Genomic DNA, 13,418 nt, shown 5'->3' with positions numbered 1-13,418 from the left:
AAGTTTTGCTTTTAGCAAAATTTGTGAGTTTAGAGTTGGATGTGACGCAAGGAAATAGTGCACAATGGCAGAAATGATTTTACCGTAAAAATCCTTCAGTGGGATACTGTATGAAGCCTTAAAAGTAACCAATGAGATTAGTAGATTTGTAGGCCCACATGTTTTTAACATTTCGTCGAATGGGTAATAAACACAAATATAGTTAGTAAATCATTTTGTCAAAAACGCGAATAATAAATTCCTATTAGTATGGTAAACAAAAAACTTTATAAAATTCCTGCAGTATTGCCGACTCCCCAACAATATTAAATAAATTTATATTTTGCCATGACAACAAAGATAAACGGGGATTTTTTTACCTTGACAAAATAAAATCTTGAAAGGGTTGTTAAATATATTGGCTTTCACATACGTGTTTAATTTTCAGGTGTTAGAAAACATTAGCACATGTTTCTTTAAAACTACTCATTTTTATCATTTTTCTGAATAAGCCATAATTTTCTGAAGTTTTAATTAATGTTCTTTTCAAGGTAGAAACATATACAATAAAACGCTTTGTGCAAACTAATGTACATTTAAATAAAATATGTGGTTTTTGCCTCTATCAAACAACAAAATGGCTTTAAAAAGACAAGTCAAATACATTTAACCTAAATTTATAGGGTCGCAAATACTTTAGTAAGAAATACGAATTTAGTAAGAATACCCATTGAGAAATCTTGAGCGCTGGTCTAGAATCCTACTTCCACAGCGTTTAAACAAAATTTAAATCAATGCACAATATTTGAGTTAGGGTGCTGGTTTGGGGTGAGGGTTGGCCAAGTATTATTACGTTTATTTTTTTAAATAATACTTGACCTACATAAACTCCAATCATAACCTTCACCCTAACCCAAATAATAACGTGCGATGTAGTAGGATTCTAGATCAGCGCCAAAACTTGTTGAAACATTGATGTAAACTTAAATTATTTTAGCAGCCTGGAAAGCATGTTAGATTTAATGTATACTTTCCTTAAAAACAGTAGTAAAAATACCACCTTGTTTGGTTACATATTGAAAGCTACAGTGTGTTTTTAATATTTAAAAAGCAGTATGGTGTTTGCTTTCTAAAGCCGTTTTGCTTTGGGCACCAGGTTTTATTATTACTTAAAAGGGTGAAACACCAAAAGTATTAGGTTTCCTAAAAAGTTGGTTGATTGCTTTATAAAAATATTTGCGATTAATAGTGATTGATAAAACTTATAATTATTTGAAAATTTGTAAAGTGACTGAAAATCAATTCGACCCCTTGAGGTAAACTCTTGCTGCTAAACTTATCAATATTGCTATATGCAGGAGATTTTTTTATTTCTGTTAAACCTAACGGTTTGGTTAGTTGCAGTTATTGAAATGTTTTGTGGCTATTTATTATAATGCCAATTGATAGGAACTTGCGAGTTTATTCCACAAGAAAAAAAACATACACTTTTACCAATTATGGCTGCCTGTTACCTGATTGCATTTCACTGCCTTCCCGCCAGAGATCTTTGGCGTGGAATGCTTGCTCAAACCCATGCCATTGACGTCATTTTGGCGTGGAAGCCTAGTGAATTTACCAAAAAAAATTGTTCCTTTTGACGTATATATCGTCCTAGTTTGGCGTAGGATTTCAGCCGAAAAAAATTTTGGCGTAAATTTTTGGCGGCCACAAATTGTGGAATGCAGTCAGGGCCTATTAAACTTATCTTTATCGCTATAGGCAGGAGATTTTTTTGTTATTTCTGTTAAACTTTAAAAAAAACACAAGATGGCAAAGAAAAAGTCTGGCAAGAAGAAGGGAGGCAAGCTGTCGAAGATGAGTGAAGAGGAACAAATCCTCTACTTGGAGCAGAAAGCACTCGCCGAGGAGGAAATGAGAAAAAAGAAAGAAGACATGCTTTTACAGTTTTTAAAGGTGAGTATTTTAACGCCAAACAAAATCTAATTGAAAGTTTTCAGTATATATATTTTAACAACGGGATATTTTGGTTTTAAGTTGAAACAATTTTAATATTTCATTAAACATTTTCCTTTAACACCAATTTTCCCCAAACTCTTTGGGTGGTAAATTAAACTGCAAATACTAAAGCTCGGTATGTTAATATTCAAATGTTGCTTTACCTTAAAAGCTATTTGTTGTCTTGTGGCACATTACCACTTGACTGCTATAGAATAACACTTTAGAAATAGCTAAATAAAATGCTGGCACTTTAATCTTTAAATGACAATTAACCTATAGCAGTTGAAAAATGCCTTTTACTTAAAAAAGTGTTGTCAGAAACATGCTTTTTTCATTTGTTCACCAAACTGATTTAATTAGATGTTAATTAGATAAGGTTTTTTCAGAAAAAAACACGATTTTACTTCTGCTCATTTTAAACTAGGTGTTAATTCTGTTCATTTCAGGACAAACTGGGCAAAGAGGAAAAGAGCACAAAAGTGAACATGAACAAACTTAACCAACAATGGAGACAGGTTATGAGGGAAGCAAAGTCGAAGGAGCTTAGCAAGGTAAATAGCTTGTGTTTAATTAAAATTCAATTATAAAGTAAGAGTCTTCAAATTAACTTTAGTTTTTTTAAGTGAAATTTTCCAAATATGAGTTTATTTTGAGTTTTTGTCGTCTCAGGAAACAGCAAAACTAGAAAACAAATTGAAATATGTGAATCTATTACTAATCAATAAAGTTCTAAATAAAATATTCGACTTGTATCCTTTTAAGTTACACTATACATAACTGCAAGCCTACTGAATCACCAATTAGGCCAAGTACAATCATATATATAAATATTGCATTTTTTTAAGTTAACAACACTATATTGTTTTGCCAGGATATCGAAATCCTGAGTCAAACGTTTGAGCGTGTCGTTGACCGGAAAGACAGCGTTATAAAAGCACTCGCCAAAGACATTGAAGAATCAGAGGAACAATACAACATGGCACTCAGCAGCCACCTGTCTAATGTGGATGAACTTATAGGTAAAAAACAAGGGCAGCCATATATAATATATATTTTCAAATAAGTTTCATGATTCCAAAATCTAATTTCCCCAAGTATAACAGCTAAACTGGTGCAAGACGCCAAATAGACTAGTTTCATGCTTCAATTCTCGTTTTAAGAAACTGCTACAGCTTATTTTAGTGAATTAAACTTAACACAGAAAATATTTTGCAACGATTCTGATTTTGTATATATTATTTTTTTTATTCAACAAATCTACACTTTATTTAACATGGTATATTAGAAAGCAAAATATTGCTTTAAGGATTCAATAGTATCAACGATAAGTTGCAATAAAGATAGTTGAATAAATTTTGTCATTCGAAATAAGGCAATATCGCCAAATCATCAACAATAAAAAAACTGTTAAACATATTTTCATCCATCTGCCCTTTTCTTTTCATACCATTTTTTCTTAGCATAGTAGGAATATGAAAGCCCATTGTATTGTAGAAGTAGGTAACATCTTGAACGTTTTGAATTATTCTTTATTCATTTTCAATCTGAAGTTCAAAATGTAACCTACTTCTGTATTGACTTTGATATTCTTACTACTTCAACGATTAAGCTCTAGAGTTTTTCAAGCAAGATATCAACTTACTACACTGAAAGCCATTGCAGACTCACCGAATCTGTTGATCAATGATGCAAGCAGAGCAGACTAGAAAAACAACTAGCCTGTGGTGAGGTTCGAACTCACGACCTCCGGTCAAGCCGGGGTCGTCGCTCTACCAACTGAGCTATGCAGGCTCAGAGAGGAGCGGGTCGAGAAACAACCATGTGTACATATGTTTCAAGATATCAACTTGTCACAACTATAAAGTGATCAAATTGTTCTGTTGAACTCTACTCATATTGTGGCCTGCAGTGAAAAATGTTAAACAAAAATCTGCCAAGTAAGCTCAGTTTGTGTTTCCACAGCAAAATCTTGCTATCCACAGAACAGAAAATGCTGGCGATAAAAGTTCTAAGAGTTTTGAATGCTTTGAACAATGTCATCAAGGTCTAAAATCTTAATATAAATATATAATTCTAAATTTAAACAAATGGCATCATCAGTTTATATACAAATAAAATTATAGTAAAAATTATTTGAAATAAAAAAAGCAAAATTTATAAATAAAATACATCCAATACTGACACGAACAAAGACAAGGGTTTAATGCCAACCACTAAAGTAAAGGAGCATTGGGAGAGAAAAAGCAAAAAATTTAGTTAATGTAATCTGCCAAGTATTGGCACAATCGCAAAAAACACCTGACACAATACATTACGTTATGTGTAACATCCTGCAGACCACCATCGCCGCCGACTGGACACGATCCGATCCGAGTACCACGGCGAGCTCTCGACAATCCAGACCGAGTTCCAGGACGAGCGTCAGCTGATCAACGAGTGCCACAAGAGCGAGATGCAGCATCTGCAGGACGTCATGTTCGCCATGGAGCAAAATCACCAGGAGAGCGAATCGGACGCGCGACAGGAGTTTCAGAGCATGAGAGACGAGATAAAGAACAAGGTAGGGTGATGTGGTGTATCTTTAAAAAGACCACTTGTTTTGTATTCGTGGTTCATGTTTTTGATTTTTGGTTAATTTGTAAGCTGGTACTTATGAGTAATTTTTGTTCTGATACTTCTGGGTAATCATTTTGCCGATACTTGGGGTTAATACTTAGGTGATACTTTTGGTACATTTTTTTGGTGATATTTTTGGTAATTTTATATCAACATATTTTTATTTCAATATTTGTGATGATATTTCTGCTTTTTGAGGTTTTTTTTAAGAGCTTTTTTGTTAAACATTTTCAATCTTTAGGTATATTTCGTTTATAATTTAGATTTTAAGACTTAAGTTCATAAAACCTTATAACATTGTACAATTTATAAAACTGACTAAATGTGAGAAGCTGTTTATCTTGAATACAATGCAGTTGTGATTTGCAAGAAAGCACATATAAAAAAAAAAAATAAATAAAAAATCAAAAATATGTTGAAATAATCAATACCAGTTTTTGGTTAGTGGGTTTGCTGTACTTGTTCAATTTGTGCTGTTTACATGTGGTTTAATTATGTTCAACATGACTCCATTTTTTTTGCTTTGTGCTTATGACATTTCAAGATACTGGGTTATTTTTTTATTATTTATGTTCAGATTTCTTATTTGAGAAAATCTCTATGAATTCGCTAAAATTGTACAACAACTTTTATAGAAGTTCCTAAAGTAGCTTTATATCAACCTTTTGACATAGAAAAACTTTTTTATTTGTTCAGAATCTCGAAGAGAAGCATGCGCTGCGAATTCAGCTGGAGGGCACCGTCGAGTCTCTTTGGAAGCAGTTCCAGTCGGCGCTCAAAAACTACAACGAAACCACCGAGGAGAGAAAAATAGCTTTCGAAAACCTTAAAGCCAAAGATGAGAAGAGTGCGAAGGAAATTGAAACTCAGATGAAAAAACTTCAAAAGATTCAGGTTAGGCTAATTGTGCCACTACATACAATTAAATAGTGTGTAAAAACTTAGCTGTTTCTTCAATGGGAGAACTACTATGTGAATTTGTGTATGTTTTGTTGGCAAATGTTATAATTGTTAGGAATAAACAATCATTTTGATTATTTTTTATTTTGGAAAAAAATTTGGTCTTGGTCCAATCTCAAGTGATAGCGTAACTAAGAACAAAACTTACAATTAAGAAGACCATTTTAACCAGGTTATTTAGACACAAAAAATATTCTTATGCCTGGTTTTTGATTTACTGATTTCAGCATTTTAAGGTATGTCATTTGGGAACATTTCTACTTAGTATTATCACCTTTTTGAAAATTTGTGCAATTTTAAGTCACTTAACTTAAGTCTAAGTGAAACTAAATTCCACTCAACGTTGTTGAATCAAGTTTCTAGATCCCTATGTTTCATCTTTTGTATTGGTGACTTACCAAAAGGTGCTTTATCATAAATAACAAATATTCAACTTACAATTGATAAACGTTCACAAAATTGTACCTACTTCTGTATATGAATTGATTTTCATTTGTATTCTAACTACAACTATTTATTTGAATATATTACAAAATGATACCTACTTCTGTGTAGGCTTAGATATCCATTATCTTCAGATTTATTAGACCTGTTTACAAAATACTACTCTACTACTACCTGTGGAGAAATAATAATGCTATTATTTAAACATGTTCCAAATTGGTCAGTTGCTGATCTTTTATCATTGTAATAAAAGGTTAAAATAGACCATAAAGGTTCAAAAAGATCTAAAACACCTTAAAAATAATAAAATAGAGTACTACGGCTTTCTTTTGCTCCGAAAAAACTTAAACGTCATTTGCTTGTCCAACAACAGGATACAATTGGGCAACTGAAGGGCAAAATGCAGCAAAACTCAAAGGATTGCGAGGAGCGGAACCGACAGTTACGCGAGGAACGAGAGCACGTCCAGAAGCACTTTCAGCAACTCAAGAGTGAGATGAACCACACAAGGGAACGGGAAAGGACTCAGTTGACAGCACTCACTCTGCAAAGCAACGCGGCTATAAAAAAACTCAAGCAGTAAGTCACTTATTTAGTGATTCAAATATGTAAAATTAGATCCACAGTAATTAAATGAACCAAAGTCCTGAGTCGGATGTGCCCAAATACAGTACCAAGTTTGAAACCAAAAAGAAAACGCCACAAACTGTGAATTGTAGATTTAAAGAGCAAAAAAATCTAAACACGTTTTGTAGGCGTATGAGTTTTAGTACATCCCCATTGAGTCAATTGCTGCAGTGGTGTATATCCACTCTATGTGAGTTACATAAATGGGTTGAGTATAGGCTGTAGTGTCGGTCTAACTCTGCAAAGCAATGCTGCTATAAAGAAACTCAAGCAGTAAGTCACTGGTTTAGTATTATATTAAAAGTAAATCAAATCTGGAAAATGTTTTACATGCACAGTTATTAAATGTTAAGGGCAAGAAGCTTTTTACACAAATTTTGTACACTGCATTGTCTGCACATATCACAAACATATTTAAACTTACCACACTAAAGTATTGTCGCTTATTCTTTAAGTGGCAATAATGATAAATTTGTCACCTTATCCTATAACTTTTCTTATGTACCACTGGGCAGTGTTGCAGTGTCAGAGTTTGAGTCTGGATTTAACGGAACGGTTTTATTTCGCTGGAGTCAGACTGCGGACACGAGTAAGATTATGTATGATTACCCAAGTCCCTAGTCAGATGTGACCAAATTTGAAACCGATAAGGCCACAAACTGTAAATTGTAGATATAAAGAGCAAAAAAAATTCCAACCACGTTTTGTAGGTGGATGAGGTTTAGGAAATCCACTTTGAGTGAATTGCTGTAGTGTGTATATCCACTTTATGTGAGTTACAAAAATGGGTTGAGTATAGGTTGTAGTGTCGGTCTGACTCTTCAAAGCAAAGCTGCTATAAAGAAACTCAAGCAGTAAGTCACCGATTTAGTGATTTAAGTCTGTTAAACTAGATCCACAGTAATTGAATGTAAAGGGCATAACATATTGCACATTGCATTCGTCTGCACATATCACAAGAATATTTCAGCATAAGTTATTATCACAAATCCTTAAGGTGGCTATATGATAAATTTATCACCTTGGCCCTACATTTTCATTTGGATCACAATTTTATTTGGAGCTTAAACTATGGACTCAACCGTGTAACTATGTATAAATGTCGGAAATGCGCAACTGCAGTACCAAATTTAAAACCGAAATGGCCACAAACCATAAATTGTAAAGATAAAATAGCAAAATATTCCCAACAACGTATCATGGGTGGATGAGTTTTAAAACATCCCCTTTGATTTAATCGCTGTACAATCTGATTTGCCAAACTGGTAGGCCTCTTTTTGCGAAAAATATTTCAAGGCCTGCTGCAATCTCTTAATATTTCTAGCATTGCATTAAGCCAGAAAGGGTGGTAAATACTGGTCTAAACAGACACATTTTTAAACAAAATTCAACCATTCTCCATTTTTATCCCAGGGTGCAGAGCAAGGGTGAGCTAATCTTACGACTCGCCGAAATGTGCCGAAAGTTGGAAACTGAAGAGGAAAAGGTTCTTCCCTTTTACGCTTCGTCGCTTTCACAGGAGGAACAAGAAGATGTGGAGGTTCGACTAGCTTTTATTTAAATTTTTGATTGAAATTGAAAATGGGACTAAAATTTTCAATGTTGATCATATTAAAAAAATGTATTTCTAACTTAGTATAAAAGTGCTATATCTATATAATCATGCTGCTGGTAAAAGAAATGTAAGTCAAAATTTTAATTTTGCACATTATATACATGTAGTCATCTATACTAGTGCTGTTGAAAGTGATAAGACTTGCTTTTGGCCAAATTGTTATGTAAAAAGTGACCTAAATATAGTTTTGTAGCAGTATTGTACACACTACCAATTCATGTGCAATGGTTAATATATTAAAATGTAGTTTAAACAGTCCTTAGACTTTTAATGTTGCATAAAATAATAAAGATTGTCATCGATTGATTTAAACCATGTTTCGTTCATGAGCACCCATAGGTTGTTTCTGTTTTAAAATTCTGTATGTTTGTTTTATGGTTCACTAAATGATATCACAAAAAATGAATCACAAAAAATGTTATGTCACATATTGTTTAACACACAAAGTTTTACACCTGAATCTTATTTAGAACAGTTTTTGCTACATAATGCATTTGTCACTTTTTCTCAAAAAACATTTTTGCCTCTATACATTTTTTTATGATTTATGTAGGCATCTGTAATGGAGACTTTCTGTTTTAAGGTTTGGTATGTTTATTCTATTGTTCACTGAATGATATTGCCAAATTGAATCGCAAAAACTGTCTCTTCATATGCTTCTGTCACAAATTGTTTCCCATACCAAGTTTTTGACCTGTATTTTATTTAGAACCATTTTTTCTGCTTATGTATGCTGCACTTTAATCATTTTTGGTCTCTATAACAGTTTGTTATCTATGCAGGCTGCTGTTATGGAGACACCTAGTGAGCCTCTCGCTGCAGTAATGCAGGAATACACATCACTGGAAAACTTTTGGAAGCGCTACAACAAAGTTCTTCTCGATAAACTTGCCCTCGACAAAGAAAAACAGATTTTGGCACAGGTAAGAAATACTCGTTTGTCTATTAGTAAACAGAAAATTGTTTTAAAAAAGTGTCCTAGCTAAATGTAGAATGAATACCAAAGTTAAAACAGAAAGAGCTAGAAATATGTTGGATCACTATGCACTGATCTGTAATGTAGCTTGATAATGAATTGCAAAGCCCAAAAGATCGAATATAAGTGATGCTTTGATTTACTACGCAATCACATTTACTGAAGATGATACAATTTTGTATCAACACATCTTAATCAAGATTATGTCTATCTAGCTGCCGTTTTTGGCTTTGCCATTTATAATCAAGCTATAATTATGTGAATGTTAAAATGTCATTCATTTTCAACATGATGCTACCTACTTCAGTATATATATAGGATTTATTAACCATTCTATGTATTCAAAAGTGTGTGTAACTTTTTATTGATGTAACACAGTTTGCATTCGATTTTCTTATATTGGACACTTTTAACCCTTTCCTGTGCTTTTATAAGAATATGCTTCTCTGTTTAACCTTATGGATTGTCTTTTTGCCTCAAACAAACTAAAATGCTATAAAAACCTCTTGTAAATGATTAAGAATTCTTTTTTGTATACTACATTTTACATACCACCTGACTATATTCAACAATTTAAACTATTTCTGAATGTGCATTTATATTTAACCTTATGAATTGTCTTTTTGCCTTAAACAAACTAAAATGCTATTAGAACCTCTTGTGAATGATTAAGGATTCTTTATTTGTGTACTACACTTTACATACCACCTAACTAAATTTAACACTTTAATTATGGGAATTTGTTTCTCTGTTTAAACCTATGGATTTTCATGTCTTGCAGGAAAATCAACAGCTCCGCCATGTTCTGAAACAATACCTGGACGGCATTTCGGTCAACGACGAAATACTGAGCCAACACAATCCACTGTTTGTGGTCAACCACAAGACAAATGTCAAGTCAGTATTTTTTTTTCTAATTGTGTACTAACCAGGGCTAGCAAAATTAGTTATACAATATACAGTATATATATTTTTTTCTCTCTGTGATGGAAATTTGTTTAAGTCATTCATTCTAATGTGCTTAACTTAACACTGGGTGGTTAGACTGATTTAATCTAATTAAGAAACTGATGATGCCTATTCGTAAGGCGAAATGTATTATGTTTCTGTATCAATTTTACGAAATAATTTTATGCTTTATACCTGTTTTGATAACCAGTCTTTTATGTCATAGTTGGATACACATTTTAAAATGTTACAGTTTACAGACCAGCATAAGCATTGTAAATGCAATTAAACACGGCAAATTTATCTTTCATACTGACTTAAGGTGAAGTTTAAGTATCGTTTTATTGATTAAATTGCAAAATATTAGGTTCTCTGTCCCTGTAATGGACCCACGTGTCCACCAAGTTAACAAGGTCCACGTGCTTAAGGAAGGTGCTAAACCCAACGACGGTATACGATAGTTTGAAGTGGAGTGCTTTCACGATTGTTTGGTGTTTTATTGCCTTTTGATACTTTTATTGTTTTTCAAATATTCAGGTTTTTAAAAGGGTTCTCTGCCTTTGTTTGGGTTGGGATTTGTTGGGTGTTTGTTTGTGTTTTAAACAAGCTTTTTTTTGTTTTTTAAGCAGAAACCAATTTGTTTATTTTTATATGTTTGGTATGATTGCTAGAATATAAATTTGTCTTGCCATTGTGATACTATTTTAGTTTTGTGTCACTTAGTTTAGACATGCATTGCATTTCTCATAGTTTCTTTAATTTGTTCATGCAAGTTACATTAATAAGGTAAAATATACTACAAAATACATACTTTCTGCCAATTTTTCATTTTTCAGGAGCCCTTTGGACACCTATTTTGCAATTTATTTAAACACAGCCCCTGTTGCCGGACAAAACTACTAGGCCTAATTTTTAAACAAATAAAACTGTCCTAGTTTTTAAGCTAAACACAATTTACCTCAATATATGTTTTTCGGCAATTTATTTAAACAGTCACTGTTGCAGAACTAACTGACTAGGCCTGATTTTTAAATAAATAAAACATGTCTAAATTTCTAGGCCACACACTAATTTGCTTCAATATATATTTTTAGCCTTGCAGTCCCAGTATTGGATCCACGGGTGAGAAGACCAACACAGACAGTGGTGGAAGCAGCTCACGTCGTAAAACACACTGTGTAACTTATTATAACTTGACTGTACCATTGTGATTTTGTTCTTGTGCATATCAGTATTCGTAAAATTTAAAAAAATAAAAATTTTCTGTAATAGATCACTTCGGTAACCATTGCAGAATAAATTTTGTTTGTGGTTCCATTTTTCGGGGTTAACTGTTGAAAAACAGAAGTTGATTTGGATTCCAGTTTCTTTATTACTCAAGGTTGCACTGCTATAATTCAAGTAAAACCCCCATACTTTTTTCAGCCTAAAAATCTTAACCAATCATGTGGTTTTATTTATATTACAAATTTATCATTCAAGCTCTAACACAAAAATAGGCTGATTTGACTCTTTCATTACTACAGGTTGCGTTGTTTTAATTCAAGTTAAACCCCCTACTTAAAGTTTTCAGCCTTAAAAATCTTAGCGAATCATGTGGTTTTATTTATACTATAAATCTATTTATTGGTAATTGATAAAAAATACATTTTGTTTGTGGTTCCATTTTTCGGGGTTAACTGTTGAAAAACATAAATTAATTTGATTCTAGTTTCTTTATTACTACAGGTTGCATTGTTATAATTCCAAGTAAAATCCCCTACTCAAAGGTTTCAGCCTTAAAAATCGTAGGTTGTTTTTATGTTACAATCCATTATTAAAAGGTAAATGCTGAAAAAACATAAGCTGATTTAGCTATAGTTTAATTATTACTCTAAGTTGCATTAATACCTTAAAAAGTGTAACCATCTACAAAATGTTTTTATATCTTGCCTGCAGTTCATATTTGGAAAGTAACATTTAACATAAATTGAAACTTGAAAAAAAAAATACCTCAAGACATGTTAGTGCTAGACAACATGTATTTCAATATAATCACCAGTTTAAGCGACACATTAGTCAAAATATTGAAACGAAAGTCTTGGAACAGCCGAAAATCTTGAAAGCACATAATAACATGCTCTTTTCGCAGCAACACACTTTTCATTACCAACAGTCTTGCACAGACCAGATATATGATAGGCAGTCAAAAGTTTTACACAGACATACATACATTATAATAGTTAAGTATTTTGTAAAAATTAGATTAAGCCATTCTTGAAAACGTCAGATAAACTTTATGTACCCACTGTTTTTGCTTAGTGATAAAATAAATAAGTATCACAAAGACACACTAGAACTACTTTAATATGATTAAATTGGTTTAAAAAGTTGGAACTTTAAAATATTTGGCCAACTGTGAGAAATGCAAGACTGTTTTTGTAGGCAACGGCGATATAATATTAGCGGCGTGGGTTTAAATAGTTGCAAAAATATGTTAGGTGATATGTACATAAACGGACACAAGCAAATAGAAGTGGTCATGCAAAAAATATATTTCCCGCAAAAAACAACAACTGGTGATTCTTTATTTTTGTGGGATGCCAAATAACACTTTTGCTGTAATACAGATTAATATGTGACGAATGTATCACAAAAAAGTGTAGGCAAAATCAATTCCTAAAGGATTTAGTAAAATAGATTTTTCTAAGAGCATTACGTAATTAGTTTTTAGAACACTCTCTAACAGATACTTTAATTTACTAGTTGATACCTTACAACACCATTCTATACACAAAATGTAATAGGAAACCTTTCTCAAAACTTTTGCAACCCAACGGAACTGCCGAAAAGCATTCAGTTGCTTAAGGCTAGTACCTGCACACATGCACACAATTTCCTAGAAGGGTATCCATCTGCTAAAGTAAGCAGCATTTTATTCAGGGGCAGCAGGGTTGCTATAATTAATGGTTGCTTCTTTGTCGGTATTGCAAGAGAAATAAGCTGAACAACATGCTTTTAGCTACGTTTACATCGAACATCAAAATGAAATCTAAAAAACATCGATTCCAAAGATTTTGCAGACTGTCGTTGGGCCTTTTGTTGGAATTGGTAATTTAGAAAGAAGTTTTTTGAAATTACTGCAGTTTGACAGCAACAAGGTGAACTTGAGGGACAAAAAAATTTAACAGACTTGCAATTGCTCAGCCCAGCGATATACTCTTTGCGAAAAAAAATTACACAACAACATGAGAGACGAGTTCATTCTCTAGT

At 32.7% G+C, this 13,418-nt stretch overlaps 1 protein-coding gene across 1 annotated transcript; it reads left to right on the top strand.

Moving 5' to 3' along the window:
- The first annotated feature begins 1,781 nt into the window (after nucleotides 1-1,781).
- LOC146141067 (dynein regulatory complex subunit 2-like) lies at nucleotides 1,782-11,642 on the top strand. Its single transcript, XM_083391911.1, has 10 exons — nucleotides 1,782-1,935; nucleotides 2,427-2,531; nucleotides 2,852-2,999; nucleotides 4,317-4,540; nucleotides 5,293-5,490; nucleotides 6,374-6,579; nucleotides 8,041-8,167; nucleotides 9,025-9,165; nucleotides 10,000-10,115; nucleotides 11,261-11,642. The coding sequence occupies exons 1-10, from the start codon at nucleotides 1,789-1,791 to the stop codon at nucleotides 11,346-11,348; spliced, it is 1,500 nt and encodes a 499-aa protein (XP_083248037.1). The 5' UTR covers nucleotides 1,782-1,788; the 3' UTR covers nucleotides 11,349-11,642.
- The last annotated feature ends 1,776 nt before the right edge of the window (nucleotides 11,643-13,418 follow it).

This window comes from Ascidiella aspersa, chromosome 6 (genome assembly GCF_963924565.1).
Source record: "Ascidiella aspersa chromosome 6, kaAscAspe10.2, whole genome shotgun sequence".
Lineage (NCBI taxonomy): Eukaryota > Metazoa > Chordata > Ascidiacea > Phlebobranchia > Ascidiidae > Ascidiella > Ascidiella aspersa.
The sequence above is the reverse complement of the archived record's forward strand: the minus strand, read 5'-3'. Positions and strand labels throughout refer to the sequence as shown.

Bases quoted from the DNA above. Each gene is read 5' to 3' on its own strand.
- LOC146141067 (XM_083391911.1), top strand. From the start codon at position 1,789: ATGGCAAAGAAAAAGTCTGGCAAGAAGAAGGGAGGCAAGCTGTCGAAG. The intron at 2,532-2,851 runs GTAAATAGCTTG...TTGTTTTGCCAG, and splicing joins AGTCGAAGGAGCTTAGCAAG to GATATCGAAATCCTGAGTCA. The intron at 3,000-4,316 runs GTAAAAAACAAG...AACATCCTGCAG, and splicing joins TAATGTGGATGAACTTATAG to ACCACCATCGCCGCCGACTG.